General features: G+C 40.5%; 1 protein-coding gene across 1 annotated transcript in view; it reads right to left on the bottom strand.

Moving 5' to 3' along the window:
- Nucleotides 1–2,271: 2,271 nt before the first annotated feature.
- TBPL2 (TATA-box binding protein like 2) overlaps nt 2,272–17,824 on the bottom strand; it is a 28,863-nt gene continuing 13,310 nt past the window's right edge. The window contains exons 6-7 of the mRNA XM_055436929.2: nt 12,947–13,041; nt 2,272–2,348 (exon numbers count right to left, since the gene is read on the bottom strand). Of these exons, the coding sequence (XP_055292904.2) occupies nt 2,272–2,348; nt 12,947–13,041 (172 nt within the window). The remainder of the gene's footprint in view (nt 2,349–12,946; nt 13,042–17,824) is intronic.

The raw sequence follows: 17,824 nt of genomic DNA, 5'->3' as shown, positions 1-17,824 counted from the left end.
AGATGGGGAAACAGTGGAAACCGTGTCAGACTTTATTTTTGGGGGCTCCAAAATCACTGCGGATGCTGATTGCAGCCAGGAAATTAAAAGACACTTACTCCTTGGAAGGAAAGTTATGAGCAACCTAGATAGCGTATTAAAAAGCAGAGACATTACTTTGCCAACCAAGGTCCGTCTAGTCAAGGCTATGGTTTTTCCCATGGTCATGTATGGATGTGAGAGTTGGACTGTGAAGAAAGCTGATCGCCGAAGAATTGATGCTTTTGAACTGTGGTGTTGGAGAAGACTCTTGAGAGTCCCTTGGACTGCAAGGAGATCCAACCAGTCCATTCTAAAGGAGATCAGTCCTGGGTGTTCATTGGAAGGACTGATGCTAAAGCTGAAACTGCAATACTTTGGCCACCTCATGTGACGAGTTGACTCACTGGAAAAGAGTCTGATGCTAGGAGGGATTGGGGGCGGGAGGAGACGGGGACGACAGAGAATGAGATGGCTGGATGGCATCACCGACTCTGTGGACATGAGTTTGAGTGAACTCTGGGAGTTGGTGATGGACAGGGAGGCCTGGCGTGCTGTGATTCATGGGGTCGCAAAGAGTCGAACACGACTGAGCGACTGAACTGAACTGAAGGGGATTTCTGTCATTAGCTGTGGATACTTACTAAATTTAGAGCTAAAACTACCGCAGAGTTGGATAAGGGAAGTGGGTCTTGGAGCCAGGTGGAATTTTGGCTCATGTGATTCTGGGGCAGATTCCTCACCTCTACTGTGTTCACGTGGAGAAAATTTCAGTGCCCACCCAACGTCGTGAGGATTAACAAGCCAGTCCCTTTCATAGTAGTCTGATAGTACTTTGCCAATAAAAACTAACCGGTGGAAACGACTGTACTGAACGTGTAAATCACAGCTGGATCTTTATGAAAAATAAGCTTTAATGTCCAGCGTTCCGCCTCTATTCTGGGCCATATTCTAAGAATTTCAGCTAGGTAGTATTTTAACATGGCTTGATTCCTCCAGATTTCTTTCTGTGAGGATAAACAGGGTGGGCTGGAGGATGATTTCAGAGTAACTGGTGTTTGAATATGCCTGTAAACTACAGAAGAAAAAAACTGGGCTCATAGGTCAAATGATCCAGACCAGTGACTCAAAAGGATTATTTTGGCAGGCTATACATTAATGACTGCCTTAATTTCTCTCTTCAACTAAGGCTTCTCTCCCAAGTTCCATACCCCCAAATTCATAGCTGCCTGCAGTAGGCTTAATGTGCAGTGACCAGTTCACTGTACAGAATGGGTCTGAAGCGATTCCGAAACAAAACCGAACTCTCCCTCCCCACAAACGCTTCCTCCTTTTGTCGTTCAGTCGCCCAGTCGTGTCCGAGTCTTTGCGACGCCATGGACTGCAGGCCAGTCCTCCCTGTCCTCCTTTTAGTGAAAGACAATCCCCGCCCACATGGGAACAAGGTCCAAGATTCCTATTAGCCCATCCCCCTCCCTGTTAATCTCCACTTCTCCATCAAATGCGCAGGATTCCCACAAGCTAATTGGGTTTTGAAGCTGAGCTCTTTGCTCCAACCTCTTAAGTCTTACTTGATCTATTTTAATACAATTACACAGGGTTATGAAGGTACAAAAAAAGCACAAAATCCCTAAACTGCTTTCAAAATAGACTTTATCCTAAACCTGACTGGTTCCTGAAAGTTTAAGATTTATTTTTAGGGAGAGAAATACTTTTCTCTGATCATTTCAAACAAAGGATATGTAATTATTTAATTTTTCTTAAAGTTTTCAGACTTTAATGTTTCATTTGTATTCTGACAGGATCCAGCACGGGCCTGTACCTACTGGCCAGGATCATCTACTCAATATTTAAAAAGGTAAAAAAAAAAAGACAATAGACAATTTCTATCCTGTTTTATACAGATATTTTAAATTTCTATATATTGTTATACATTTTTAGAGAACACATGTTCATGTACTACATATTTAACAAGAACAAAGCATTAAATTTTAATGACGTTAGAATATCATTCTAGCAAGGCCTTAATTCTTCAAATTCTGAAATCAGGTTACTTTTTCCATTTTAAAAATAACATACAATAGTCATTTTGAAAAAAAGTGTCTTCATTTCTTAGGCATGGTTACTCATACAGAATCACACTTTAATAATTAAAGTCAAAATGTGCATGGAACATCTACAGTCTAGCTGTTTCTGTTGCTGGGCTTATGCGTATATTCAAACCAATATACTGTGAGATGTTGAATGATATATTCAGGCTTTTTTAAAACCCTTTAGAATAGGATAGATGTTTTCAAATGCTTCATAGATGTCAGAACGTTTTTTGGCACCTATAAAGAAATCCAAGTTTACATAATCTTTAATATAAAAGCAATGCTAAAATTTTCTGAAGACTAAAATTTCATTGTCACTTCCAATTACTTTTAATACTTTAGGTGTACCTGAGAAGTACCTTATTCATGGTAAAGACAAAACAATTTGGTGACTACAGTCATATTCCCACAAAAACATACCCTAGAGCAGAGTTTTCTAGTATTTCTGTAATGTGGGCACATCAGTATGTCTTTAGCCTCTTAGGGCACAGTATGAAATATGGAATGTTATCTCTCAATGTGCCATGGACATGACCACAGAACATGACCTTCAGCAGCAGCTGTGGGCACTTAGTTACCAGCAAAAGGGATTTCCTTTGATCTACTCAGCTTTAGTTAACATCCTCATTCCCTAATATTGACTAACAGAGTGAGACAAACTGGAACTGTTCTAAAGTTTGAAATTTCAATTTGGAAAGGGATTATTAGAGGGAAAGACTCTACCATTGTTACCCTTAGAGTTAAGTTTCACGAGGTCTTTAATTACAACTGCTCTAGGAGTTAAAATGGAGAAAAATATGAATTAGACACAGCGCCCACCCTTGGGCGAGATTATCGGTCAGCCCTACTAACTACCTTCCGCTTTCAAAGCTACTCAGGCATGTTATATTAAGGGTTAAGGACAGGTAGGACTTATGTGGAGCTGTCAGTCCATCAGGGAACTATTATCTGATACTAGGCAGAAAGCAAGGAGATTAATGAAAAGAATATTAAAGACTGTCAGCATGAAGAAAAATGGAAAATAGTTTTTAAATTGATAAAGACTTGTTCTTGGGAGCTATAAACTTAGCTAGGAGAAAGGCTAAGTAAGACAGCAGAAATAACTTGTGAGAAGTAGTTATCTGGTTTAAGGATGGGACTAATGAGAGGGAATTCCCAAAAGGAGAATCAAGAGATTTGAGAAGTAGGTAGAAATCAGGATTCAGAATCTAGGATGAATTAGAATAATTCAAAAAGTGGAAAATGGCAAGCGCTGGCAAAGAGAATGAGAAATTGGAACCCTCATAAGTTGCTGGTAGAAACATAAAATGGTTCAGCTACTGTGGAAAATAGTTTAGCAGTTCCTCAAAGGTGCTAAAAGAAGAATTACCACATGACACAGCAATTTCACTCCTGGGTACCTGGGAATACACTCCCCAGATTGAAAATAAGTACTCAGACAAGTAATATGCATGTAGCTGCATATTCACTGCTGACAATGGAGTATTATTCCACCACACAAAGGAATAAAGTGCTGATACATAGTATAATGAGGATGAACCTCAAAAACATTATGTTAAAAGAAGTCGGACATGAAAGGTCATATATTATATGATTCCATTTATATGAAATCTCCAGAATAAGTAAATTCAGAGACTAGAGACTGGCGGTTGCCAGGGGTTAGGGTAGGAAGGAAAGGGGGGGAAACTGCCGATGACATACGACTTTATTTTGGAATAGTGGAGATCTTTTGGCACTAGAGTTGGTGGTTGCCCTACATTTTGAAATGAACTAATTGTCCCTCAGTTTTTCATTTAAATGGTTATATTTGTGCTATTTGCATTTCATTTCAATAAATTAAAAAAAATTTAAGAATAAAAAATGAAGTACTTATTAGCTTAAAATGGGGTGGGGGGCAGTATGCATGGGCAAAAGTTACTCATTCACTGCCAAAGAGTTTACTTTCTGAGCCTCTACCTTCAAAGATGTCTGGTAGAGAGGCAGTAGAGTGAAATCATTGGATGGTTAAGAGAAACTCGGTATGTCTGAGGTAGGAAAAGTCCCTTAAGTCTCAGCAAATTTTAATTATAGTACTAAAATTTTAGTTTTTAAAGAGACTGGATTTGTAGAAGCCAAACTGTTAGTTTGGGGAAAAGTAAGACATCACTATAAAAAGACTCTCTGCTTCTGGACTTTTTCAGGTTCTGGATACATTGAATAGAACAACCTTAATTGGGAGACAGTGAAGTAGGAAGATCTCCTGAAGGAGGGCATGGCAACCCACTCCAGTAATCTTGCCGGGAGAATCCCCATGGACAGAAGAGCCTGGCAGGCTACAGTCTGTGGGGTCACAAAAAGTGGGGCATGACTGAGTGACTAAACACAGCACACCACAGCAGTACAGTAGGTATAGCAAACACAGATACACATTCACCTAATGCCCCCCTAACCAAAACTAAAGTTCTTTTCCTCTTGTAACTAAGTTTCTTTTATATCTGAGTAACAGATATCCAGGTCCAGCATTTTGGGTAACCATGTACTTCAGTTTTTCCTAACACTTAAAAATCATACCTAGGGACTGCCCTGCTGGCCCAGCGATTAAGACTCCAAGCTCCCAATGAATGGAGCACAGGTTCAATCCCTGGTGAGGGAACTAGGGTCCCATATGCTTCATGGGGCAGCCAAAAATTTTTTTCAGAAATACCAAGAGCTTTACATTCAAGCCCCAAATAGTATAGCGTTCTGGTGTCCCCTAGAGAGTAGAAAATGTCCCCAAGAGGGAACAGACATTAGAGTGATCATTTTTTTATAGCATAGAAAAACAATGTTAGACACTTTTGGCTTCAGGAAAACTGTCTAGTGCAATTTTTAAAATTTGCTGTGTGGGAAAGCAAAGCCCAAGAAGTTGAAGATCCCTGAATCATGAGTATCAGCTTTGAGAGAAGACTTCATGTATCTGTGTTCCTTCCTTTAGATGGAAGGTGAGCAAACAAACATCGCAAGGAACTGTAAATCCAAATGACAGAATCTGGCCAATTTAGTGAAATATTTCCTCTCTGAAATATTGGCATAAAAATTTTGAGGAAACCTAAATTGGCCCCACGGTCCTATTAATAATCAATCGATAATCAAACATCTCAATTTGAAACACCAGACTCTGATTATATGACCCTTCTCTTTTAAGCAAAATCTACCAGATCTTTCCTTTAAGTTATGATGATAACCAATTTCCCTGGTAGCTCAACTAGTAAATAATCTGCCTGCAATGCAGGAGTTCAGTTCAGTTCAGTCGCTCAGTCATGTCTGACTCTTTGCGACTGCAGCATGCCAGGCTTCCCTGTCCATCACCGACTCCTGGAGCTTGCTCAAACTCATGTCCATTGAGTCAGTGATGCCTTCCAACCATCTCATCGTCTGTCGTCCCCTTCTCCTCCTGCCTTCAATCTTTCCCAGCATCAGGGTCTTTTCCAATGAGTCAGTTTTTCACATCAGGTGGCCAAAGTATTGGAGCTTTAGCTTCAGCATCGGTCCTTCCAATGAATATTCAGGACTGATTTCCTTTAGGATGGACTAGTTTGATCTCCTTGCAGTCCAAGCGACTCTCAGGAGTCTTCTCCAACACAACAGTTTAAAAGGATCAATTCTTCAGTGCTCAGCTTTCTTTATGGGTGTCTCCAACACTCACATCCATACATGACTACTGGAAAAACCATAGCTTTGACTAGACAGAACTTTGTTGGCAAAGTAATGTCTCTGCTTTTTAATATGCTGTCTAAGTTGGTCATAACTTTTCTTCCAAGGAGCAAGTGCCATTTAATATCATGATTGCAGTCACCGTCTGCAGTGATTTTGGAGACCCCCCCAAAATAGTCTTCACTGTTTCCATTGTTTCCCCATCTATTTGCCATGAAGTGATGGGACCAGATGCCATGATCTTAGTTTCCTGAAAGCTGAATTTTAAGCCAACTTTTCACTCTCCTCTTTTACTTTCATCTTCAATTCTTCTTCGTTTTCTGTCATAAGGGTGGTGTCACCTGCATATCTGAGGTTATTGATATTTCTCCCGGAAGTCTTGATTCCAGCTTGTGCTTCATCCAGCCCGGCATTTTGCATGGTGTACTCTGCATATAAGTTAAATAAGCAGGGTGACAAGATACAACCTTGATGTGCTCCTTTCCCAATTTGGAACCAGTCTGCTGTTCCGTGCCCAGTTCTGTTTCTTCTTGACCAAATACAGATTTCTCAGGAGGCAGGCAAGGTGGTCTGGTATTCCCATTTCTTGAAGAATTTTCCACAGTTTGTTGTGATCCACACAGTCAGAGGCTTTGGTGTAGTCAAAAGCAGATGTTTTTCTCGAACTCTCTTGCTTTCTTGATGATCCAGCGGATGTTGGCGATTTGATCTCTCGTTCCTTTGCCTTTTCTAAATCAAGCTTGAACATCTTGAAGTTCATGGTTCACATACTACTGAAGCCTGGCTTGGAGAATTTTGAGCATTACTTTGCTATTGTGTGAGATGAGTGCAATTGTGTGGTAGTTTGAACATTTTTGGCACTGCTGTTCTTTGGGATTGGAATTAAAACTGACCTTTTCCAGTCCCGTGGCCACTGCTGAGTTTTCCAAATTTGCTGACATATTGAGTGCAGCACTTTCACAGCATCTTTTAGGGTTTGAAATAGCTCAACTGGAATTCCATCACCTCCACTAGCTTTGTTTATAGTGATGCTTCCTAAGGCCCACTGGACTTCACATTCCAGGATGTGTGGTTCTGGGTGGGTAATTCCACCATTGTGGTTATCTGGGTCATGAAGATCTTTATTGTATAGTTCTTCTGTGTATTCTTGCCCCCTCTTCTTAATATCTTCTGTTTCTGTTAGGTCCATACCATTTCAGTCCTTTATCGTGCCCATATTTGCATGAAATGTTCCCTTGGTATCTCTAATTTTCTTGAAGAGATCTCTAGTCTTTCCCATTCTATTGTTTTCCTCTATTTCTTTGCACTGATCACTGAGGAAGGCTTTCTCATTTCTCCTTGCTATTCTTTGGAACTCTGCATTCAAATGGGTATATCTTTCCTTTTCTCCTTGCCTTTCGCTTCTCTTCTTTTTTCAGCTATTTGTAAGGCCTTATCAGACAATGATTTTGCCTTTTTGCATTTCTTTTTCTTGGGGATGGTCTTGATCATTGCCTCCTGTACAATGACACGAACCTCCGTCCATAGTTCTTTAGGGACTTTATCAAATCTAATCCCTTGAATCTATTTGTCACTTCCATTGTATAATCATAAGGGATTTCATTTAGGTCATACCTGAATGGTCTAGTGGTTTTCCCTACTTACTTCAATTTAAGTCTGAATTTGGCGATAAGGAGTTCATGATCTGAGCCACAGTCAGCTCCTGGTCTTATTTTTGCTGACTTATTTCTCCATCTTTGGCTGCAAAGAATATAATCAATCTGATTTCAGTGTTGGCCATCTGGTGATGTCCATGTGTAGAGTCTTCTCTTGTGTTGCTGGAAGATGGTATTTGCTATGACCAGTGCATTCTCTTGGCAAAACTCTGTTAGCCTTTGCCCTGCTTCATTTTGTACTCCAAGGCCAAACTTGCCTGTTACTGCAGGTATCTCTTGACTTCCTACTTTCGCATTCCAGTCCCCTATGATGAAAAGGACATCTCTTTTGGGTGTTAGTTCTAGAAGGTCTTGTAGGTCTTCATAGAACCATTCAACTTCAGCTTCTTCAGCATTATAGGTCTGGGCATAGACTTGGATTACTATGATATTGAATGGTTTGCCTTGGAAATAAACAGAGGTCATTCTGTCGTTTTCGAGCTTGCACCCAAGAATAGCATTTCAGACTCTTTTGTTGACTATGAGGGCTACTTCATTTCTTCTAAGGGATTCTTGCCCACAGTAATAGATATAGTGGTCATTGAATTAAATTTTCCCATTCCAGTCCATTTTAGTTCACTGATTCCTAAAATGTCGATGTTCATTCTTGCCATCTTCTGTCTGACCACTTCCAATTTACCTTGATTCATGGACCTAACTTTCCAGGTTCCTATGCAATATTGTTTTTTACAGCATCAGACTTTACTTCCATCTCCTGCAATGAAGGAGACCCTGCTTTTATTCCTGGGTAGGGAAGATCCCCTGGAGAAGGAACAGCTACCTACTCCAGTATTCTTGGACTTCCCTGGTGGCTCAGACAGTAAAGAATTCACCTGCAATGTGGGATACCTGGGTTTGATCCCTGGGTTGGGAAGATCCCCTAGAGAAGGGAACAGCTACCTACTCCAGTATTCTTGCCTAGAGAATTCTATGGACAGAGGATTCTGGCAGGCTATCGTCCATGGGGTTGGAAAGAGTCAGACATGACTGAGCAACTTTCACTTTCGCCAGATCTTTCCTTCAAGTTATGATGACACCAATTTGGGGGATAAACACCTTTGCTAACTGTGGTAAATGAGGTAGAAATTCTGTGGCTAGTGCGCTGAAGAAAGCACTGGCTACTGGCTTGAGATCAAACCACATGGGCTCAAATGCAAGCGCTCCCACTAAGTTTGAAATCACAGGCAGATTGTTTGACTTCTGAGCTTCTATTTCCTCACCTATAAACAAGGACAACAGTCTTCTCATAGTGTAACTATGAGGATTGCATGAACAAGTTTTTACAAAAAATCCTTTTCAAATGGTAACATTTAACAAGAGCTCAGCAATTTTTTACTGTCCTAAAAGAATGTACTTCAGGATTAGGGATGCTGGGATGGGTGGTTCACGCACTCATGGCTTATCATTTGGTTCTGTGAGAATCAGTATCATGTAATTTGTCTGTCTCCTTCACCAGGCTGGATTTTTGCTGGATAAGGAGTGCGTTGTACTTGCTTTCGCATCCTGAGCACCTAAACCAGTATATGCACCTTGTAGGCATCCAAAGTTTATTAAATATCTGTCATCTAATGATAGAGTTTGCAAGCGCATCCATACCCCTTGCATGCATGCATGTGTGCTAATTCGCTTCAGTCATGTCCAACTCTTTGTGACCCTATGAATTATAGCCCACCCGGCTCCTCTGTCCAAGAAATTTCCAAGCAAGAACAGTGGAGTGGGTTGTCATGTCCTCCACCAGGGGAATCTTTCCCACCCAGGGATGGAACCCATGTCTTTTATATTTCCTGCATTGGCAGGTGGGTTCTTTACCACTAGCACCACCTGGGAAGCCCTCCTGACCTCTTAGCCAGCCCCAGTATCTCTTCCCAGGACTACCTGGATTTTCTAACTTTATTCTTACACCAAGTCACAAGTACACATCTTATTTTCCCAAGGGATACTACATGTGTATACACATAAATGAAAGTCTTACAAATTGGGGAAAAAATAAACAGACTTTAAACTCTCAAGGTATACATTTTGTAGTATATACTGAGTCGCTCTTAGTGGTAAATTACCAGCAATGATCAACAGGGATATCCTGTTCTCTGTCTGGCTCACTCACTATTAAGTCTTGCCATTTTTATGGTGTCCTCTGACCCACTCATTTCCAAGAACCACTGACACCCAGCTGATTGAGAGTGACCCTCCATAACAAAGACCCACCTTCTGCATCCTTTATGCCAGAAGGAAATAAGCATAAAAAGCATTTTACTAAAGCCTCTTTAAACTTCATATTCCTATCATCTGGGCAAGGCATGAGAGCAACAATTCATCTTTTTCAGTACTAGGGAAAACACAAGAAGAGTGGGCTTTCACAGAGGTAATAACAGCTAACATTTATACTGTGTTTACCATATGTCATGTCTTGTTTTTAAGCCTCATAACACTTAGCAGGTAGTTTCTATGAGCACCTGCCTTTTACATATGTAGAAATCAAGGTGGAGCACAAACTCACCCAAGGTCAATGTAGCCAATAGATGGTAAAGCTTGGATTAAAACCAGATGACTGGCTTCCAGAGCTTAGCCTCTTAGCCACCACACCTGCTGCCTCTCACCACTAAGACTATTTACCTTTCCTTAGGTGACGAGGCGTTATTAGGAGGAAGGTATCCAAAAGACCACACGGGTGTTTTCAGAGACATCTAAAGAGCTGGGGGATAGTGTCCGTACATGCAGATGGTAAGTTCTGAAGCCAGGCACGTGCAGCATGAACAGCTGTTTGACACTGTTAATGTTACTTAAGCTCTCCATTGTCCTCATTTTACAGGTGAGGAGACTGAGATGTTAAGCATAACCTCACAGAATTAACTGTGGTTGTCTGGTCACTAAATCGTGCCTGACTCTTTTGCAGCCGCATGGACTGTAGCCCACCAGGCACCTCTGTTCATGGGACTTCCCAGACAAGAATACTGGAGGGGGTTGCCATTTCCTTCTCCTGGGTATCTTCCCAACCCTGGGATTGAACCTACATCCCCTGCATTGCAGGCAAATTCTTTACCTCTGAGCCTCCAGGGAAGCCCATAGAGTTAACTAGAACCCACATAAAAGCCCTTACTTATCATAACGCCTGGTATATGAGTACCTAACATGTCTTTATTATGTCTCATCTTGGAAGTGTGAAAATTGACATATATGCTGTCACTGTATATTGCTCCAGCAGATCCTAGCCAGACTATTCATTTTACCATGGTCTGAGAAAAAAAGCATGGGTCCTAAATATCATATAGCCATAGAAAAGCAGCACAGTCCTGAAAAAGTTGTGTTAAGGCCTCTTAGCTGTTTGCTCTCAGGACCATGATGAAGGACAAAGTAGGAAAGTAGGTCCTGTTTGTTCTCAGCTCATTTAACCATTCATTCATTCAATTGTAGCTTTGGACATGCTGATTGCAGCTTTGGCACCTCAACGGAGTAAGACAGTTTTACAATTAGCTGTGCTATTCTTTGAGCTGAACACATTGACAAATTTTAAGGGAAGGGTATTATATGGTCTTCAGTGCCCTGTGTTGACATTACTTTACTTTTGTAATTTGAAACTTCTAGCAAATGCGCACATAAAAGTATATATTTTTCCTTTTTATTTGGGATAACTAAGAAAGTTGGTCTGAATTATGGATATTTAAAGAAACTTGTTCTTGTATACCTATAGTAGGAACTTAGCCTGTACTTCGCAATTTGTACTTGTATATGAGACGGATTCATAATGATACATAACACATAGATGAAAGCATCCATCCAAAGGTCTTGAAATTTTTTTTCCCTGGAGGAGGGCATATATTTGCTGCAATATCTACACTATTCAATGTACTTGGCAGGCTTTTGCCCCTTTCTTCAGGACATATATTACTAGGAGGTCTTAATTATTATAGACACTAAACTGGTTGCATCTGAGCAATTGTTGCATTGTATTCAAAAGGTATTTGGGGGTGGGGAATAGTCTGTTTGGCTCGTGCCATATAAACCAGGTATTCATCCTGGTCCCAGAGAATAAAATGTGTAAAAAGTCAAACAAAATAAGGCAAAACCAGCAAACTTCAGTAGAATGGTGTAGAAAAGAGCCTCAACCATTTAACTCAAGAATTTATAAAACCTTTATGTAAAAATAAGTCAAACTGGAAAAAATAACAAATAAAATGAAGGGTAATTATTTTCAGTACTACGGTGAACTCACACAAACCCTTAGAGGGGGGAAAATAGACAAAAAGCAGTAAGTTACATACATACTATTTTTAAAAGATGAAATGCTGTTTACTATGCTGAAAAGCAATCAATTTCTATTTCTGATTACCAGTGAGATCCTTTTCACTTACACAGTTAGAGTTTTCTTCTGTAATTATTCTTTTAAATGTTGCTGAGAGTTTGTAAAAGATACTCATATACATTGCTGGCAGCAATGTATGCTATAGAAAAACTGATTGTATAACCCTTTTCAAAACAATTTCATAAAATAATTTGTACTAAGAAGCTTTAAAATGGTCTGTCTTTAGACAGATATTCCCTTCTGAGCATTTACACTAATAAAATGACTCTCTACACACAAAAATAGCCAAACCTTTGTCCCATTGATAAGTGGCAAACAAAGAGAAAGCATAACCTGACAATAGGAGAATCAGTCTGATGAAGTAACACGTTAGAACAGAGGTTGGGAAACTTAGGTCTGCTGGTCAAACATAGTCTGCTACCTGATTCTGTATAGCCTGTGAGCTAAGAGTGATTTTTATACCGAAATGGTTGGGGGAAAAAAGAAGAAATTCCTTGATATTGTAAATTAAAAGAACTACATTAAATTCACACTTCAGAGCCTTTTTCTTTATGTGGTGTTCACAGCTACTTTCACAATAAAACAAGGCTCAGTTGTGACAGAGACTCTACTGCCCACAAAACCTAAAACATTTAGTATTTTGCTCTTTGCAGAAAAAGATTTGTTGACCCCTTTGTAGGAACATTGTTCAGACATTGAAAGCCTTCATTAAGAATTTGTAACAGTGAGTTAAGCTACATATGTTATAATGGTTATTAAAAAGATAGGATGTAAAGATGAGTATCCCTGGAGTAGGAAATAACTATAAACTTCAGTAATTTTTCCTGGAAAATTCCATGGACAGAGAAACCTGGTAGGCTACAGTTCATGGGGTCACAAAGAGTTGGACACGGCTGAGCTACTGAACAGACACATAAACACATAACATATTCCTTATATATATATATATCAAAATGACATAAAAACATGGAAAAAGTTATATTGTTTAACTATAGGGACCAACGTATGATGTTATCTTTCATTTTGCTTTTCATTTTTTCCTAGGTATTCTATAATACCAAGAATTGCTGTATGACAGTGAACAAAGTTATTTAAAAGGCAAAACAAAGTATAAGCAAAGCATACGCAAAGATGTTGAATTTTATCAAAGTCAGAATCTTAGAACTTACCTGTCAACACAACTTTTCCAGATACAAAGATAAGCAACACAATTCGTGGTTTCACCATTCTATAAATAAGGCCAGGAAACAGTTCAGGTTCATAACTGTTAAGATATAAAAGAAAGAAGTTAAAAAATAGCACTATTCAACTACTTTCAATGATATTTGAGACTCAGTACACAAAAGCAGTTTTCAAAAGCCATTTTTACCAAAAACCTTTTGGCCATCTTGACAAAAGTAGTCTTGAGCGTCCTAGGTAATTTCTGTGGCAGTCAGTGACAGAATTCATTTTTAGTCATAATATTTTTCCAAGTGCAGACATCCTAAGCTTTTAGAAATTAAGGAAATTTAGAGCATCAGATTTAATATATTAAGATCTTCTTAGTTAAGTGTTCTCTATCTTTCAAGAAAAGTCTATCAATAGCAATACATAAACACATTTTCAAAAATTTCCAAGTTCCACAATAATGAGCACATTGTGGATATATTTATAACCTGCTAAAGTTAACATTTTTAGCAGATAGAACCTAGAAACATTACTAGAATACTTAGTCTTTGGACAGATACTGTATACTAAATCATACCAAGTTTTACAAATTCAGAGTTTGCTCCTATAAATAGTAACTCTCTCCTTCCTAGAAAGGCTTGCAGCTACTGCTGCTGCTGCTAAGTCACTTCCGTCGTGTCCGACTCTGTGCGACCCCATAGACGGCAGCCCACCAGGCTCCCCCGTCCCTGGGATTCTCCAGGCAAGAACACTGGAGTGGGTTGCCAGTTCCTTCTCCAATGGGTGAAAGTGAAAAGTGAAAGTGAAGTCACTCAGTCGTGTCCGACTCGTAGCGACCCCATGGACTGCAGCCCACCAGGCTCCTCTGTCCTTGTGATTTTCTAGGCAAGGGTACTGGAGTGGCATGCCATTGCCTTCTCCGAGAAAGGCTTGAGGAGCCTGCAAAAAAGATATCAGTAGTTAGGAGGATCGGAGAAGGCAATGGCACCCCACTCTAGTACTCTTGCTTGGAAAATCCCATGGGCGGAGGAGCCTGGTGGGCTGCAGTCCATGGGGTCGCTAATGGTCGGACACGACTGAGCGACTTCACTTTCACTTTTCACTTTCACACATTGGAGAAGGAACTGGCAACCCACTCCAGTGGTCTTGCCTGGAGAATCCCAGGGATGGGGGAGCCTGGTGGGCTGCCGTCTATGGGATCGCACAGAGTCAGACACGACGGAAGTGACTTAGCAGCAGCAGCAGTTAAGAGGATGTTGATGAAATAAAACTAGTCTCAAAACAATGGCTAATGGGGATAGAAAAGAAAGAAAAAAATCTAGGAAACTGAACACTATAATATACATTGGGAATTCCCTGGTGGTCCAGTGGTTAGGACTCTGCACTTTCACTACTGAGGACACAGGTTCAATTCCTGGTTGGGGAAATAAGATCCCTCAAGCCTTGTGATGCAGGAAAAAAAAAAAAAGTTTTTGCTCTTAACGAGTGGATCCAAATCACACAGAAAAACTCCATTCCATCCTGCAATGGCTATGACCTCTTACTGGCACCAGAAAGATGCATGACGGTGGTGAAGGTACCCATCTGAAGTATATGGAGGTTGTTATGTGTAGACATGTTTTCCTGGGACATCACTCTATTTTCCTGCAGAAAGCCTGTGAGGACTTCTGCCCACAAGCCACTTCCGGACACTGGGGAGACAATGATACTAGCTGGAGCTCGAAAAAAACTTCTGTGGGAACTATGAAGTTTGAGCCAAGAAAGTGAAGACTAAGGGCCAAGAAGAAATGTTTTCATTTGATTTTCCAAACAAATCTGAAGACACTAAAAGGGACAAGAGCAAATAAAAGTCTTTGGTATGTAAATACCTGGAAATGTCCCTAACCTGGGAAAGGAAACACATCCAGGTCCAGGAAGCACAGAGAGTTCCAAACAGCATCCACCCAAAGAGGACCACACCAGGACACATTGTAATTAAGATGGAAAAAATTAAAGATAAAGACAGACTATCAAAGGCAGCAAGGGAAAATCAACAAGTTACATACAAGGGAACTATCGTAAGGCTAGCACAGCTGACTTTTCAGCAGAAACCCTGAAGTCCAGAAAGGATTTGCACAATGTATTTAAAATGATGAAAGGGAAAAACCTACAACACAGAATCCCAAGCAAGGCTGTCATTCAGATTTGATGGACAGAGCAAAAATTTTACAGACAAGCAAAAGCTGAGAAATCAGCACCACCAAACCAATGTTAAAAAAGAAAAATGTTAAAGGAACCCCTCTAAGTGAAAAAGAAAAAGCCACAACTAGAAATGTGAAAATTAGAGAAGGAAAAAGCTCAGGTAAAGGTCAATAATGCACAGGAAAGGTAGTAAATAACAAAGCTAGCAGGAAAGTTAAAAGACAAAAGTAGTAAAAGCATCTAAATCTACAATAAGCAATTCAGTTCAGTTCAGTTCAGTCGCTCAGTCGTGTCTGACACTTTGCAACCCCATGAAACACAGCACGCCAGGCCTCCCTGTCCAAGAAAAAGAATGATATCAAAAACAGTAATCATGGGGTTTTTTTTAAATATTCAGGGTTCTTAAAATGCCTTTGAACTTAAGAGATCAACAACTTAATTATGTGTGTATACACACACACAGACAGATTGCTATATATAAACTTCATTTATGGTAACCACAGACCAACAATCTAATAATACATACACAGAAAGGACTTTCCTGGTGGTCCAGTGGCTGGGAATCTGCCTACTAATGAAAGGAACACGGGTTTGATCCCTGGTCTCGGAAGTTCCCTCATGCCTCGAGCAACTAAGCCCGTGTACCACGACTACTGAACTCGTGCCCTAGAACCCCTGCTCTGCAACAACAGAAGCCACGGCAATGAGAAGCATGCACACTGCAACTAGAGAATAGCTTCTAGATCACCACAACTACATAAAGCCTGCACATAGTAATGAAGACCCAGTTCAGTTCAGTTGCTCAGTCGTGTCTGACTCTGCGACCCCATGAATCACAGCACGCCAGGCCTCCTTGTCCAACACCAACTCCTGGAGCTCACTCAAACTCATGTCCACTGAGTTGGTGATGCCATCCAGCCAGAAGACCCAGCACAGCTAAAAATAAAATTTTAAAAAAAGAGAGAAAGAAATCCAAACATAACATTAAGGATAGTCATCAAATCAGAAGGGAAGAGAACAAAAGGAAGAAGGGAACAGAAAAGACCTACAAAAATAACCCCCAAGCAATGAACAAAATGGCAGGAAGGACATGAAAGTGAAGTGAAGTCGCTCAGTTGTGTCCGACTCTTTGTGACCCCATGGACTATAACCTATCAGGCTCCTCCAACCACGGGATTTTCCAGGCAAGAGTACTGGAGTGGGTTGCCATTTCCTTCTCCAGGGGATTTCCCTAACCCAGGGATCGAACCCGGGTCTCCTGCATTGCAGGCAGACGCTTTACCATCTGAGCCACCAGGGAAGCCCCAGTAAGAACATACATATCAATAATTACCTTAAATCATAAATTGACTAGGGACTTTCCTGGTGGTTCGTGGTTAAATATCTGCCTTACAATGCAGGGGAAGAGGGTTCGATCTCCAGTCAGGGAACTAAGATCCTATATGCTGCAGAGCAATTAAACCAGTGAGCAGCAACTACTGAAGCCAAGTGGTACAACTAGACAGTCCATGGGCTGCATGAAAGATCCCAAGTGATGCAGAGAAGAGCCTGTGTGCCACAACTGAGACCCAATGCAGTCAAATAAACAAATACATTCTAAATTACAGAGACATTACTTTGCCAACAAAGGTCCGTCTAGTCGAGGCTATGGTTTTTCCAGTGGTCATGTATGGATGTGAGAGTTGGACTGTGAAGAAAGCTGATCGCTGAAGAATTGATGCTTTTGAACTGTGGTGCTGGAGAAGACTCTTGAGAGTCCCTTGGACTGCAAGGAGATCCAACCAGTCCATTCTAAAGGAGATCAATCCTGGGTGTTCATTGGAAGGACTGATGCTAAAGCTGAAACTGCAATACTTTGGCCACCTCATGTGACGAGTTGACTCACTAGAAAAGAGTCTGATGCTGGGAAAGGTTGGGGGCAGGAGGAGACGGGGACGACAGAGAATGAGATGGCTGGATGGCATCACCGACTCGATGGACATGAGTTTGAGTGAACTCCGGGAGTTGGTGATAGACAGGGAGGCCTGGCGTGCTGTGATTCATGGGGTCGCAAAGAGTCAGACACGACTGAGTGACTGAACTGAACATTCTAAAAAATTAAAAATAAAACTACCATATGATTCAGCAGTTCTACTCCCGGGTATATATCCAAAGAAAATAAAAACATTCAGAAACATACATACACCCCAAAGTTCATAGCAGCGTAATTTACAATAGGCAAGATATGTCAACAACGTTAAGTGTCCATCAACAGATGAATGGCTAAAGATGATGTGATAACTATACACAGTGGAATACTACCCAGCCACAAAAAGAATAAAATTTTGCCATTTGCAATAACATGTATGGACTTGGAGGGTATTATGCTAAGTGAAATAAATCAAAGACAAATACTGTATGATGTCATTTATAAGTGGAATCTAAAAAAGACAACAAAGTAGTGAATGTAACAAAAAAGAAACAGAATCACAGATACAGAGAAGGAACTATTGGTTACCAGTGGGGAGAGAGAGAAGGGAGAAGAAGTAAGAAGGGATTGAGAGGCGCAGATCGCTGTGATAAGCTACACGGATATATTACACAGTACAGGGAATACAGCCAGCATTTTATAATAATATTAAATGTATAATCTATACAAATTTGAATCACTATGTTGTGCATCTGAAACTAATATTGTAGATCAACTGCACCTCAATAAA

The sequence above is a fragment of the Moschus berezovskii genome, chromosome 9, assembly GCF_049115385.1.
Source record: "Moschus berezovskii isolate FMDL1 chromosome 9, NW_MosBer_1.0, whole genome shotgun sequence".
Taxonomy (NCBI): Eukaryota; Metazoa; Chordata; class Mammalia; order Artiodactyla; family Moschidae; genus Moschus; species Moschus berezovskii.
The sequence above is the reverse complement of the archived record's forward strand: the minus strand, read 5'-3'. Positions and strand labels throughout refer to the sequence as shown.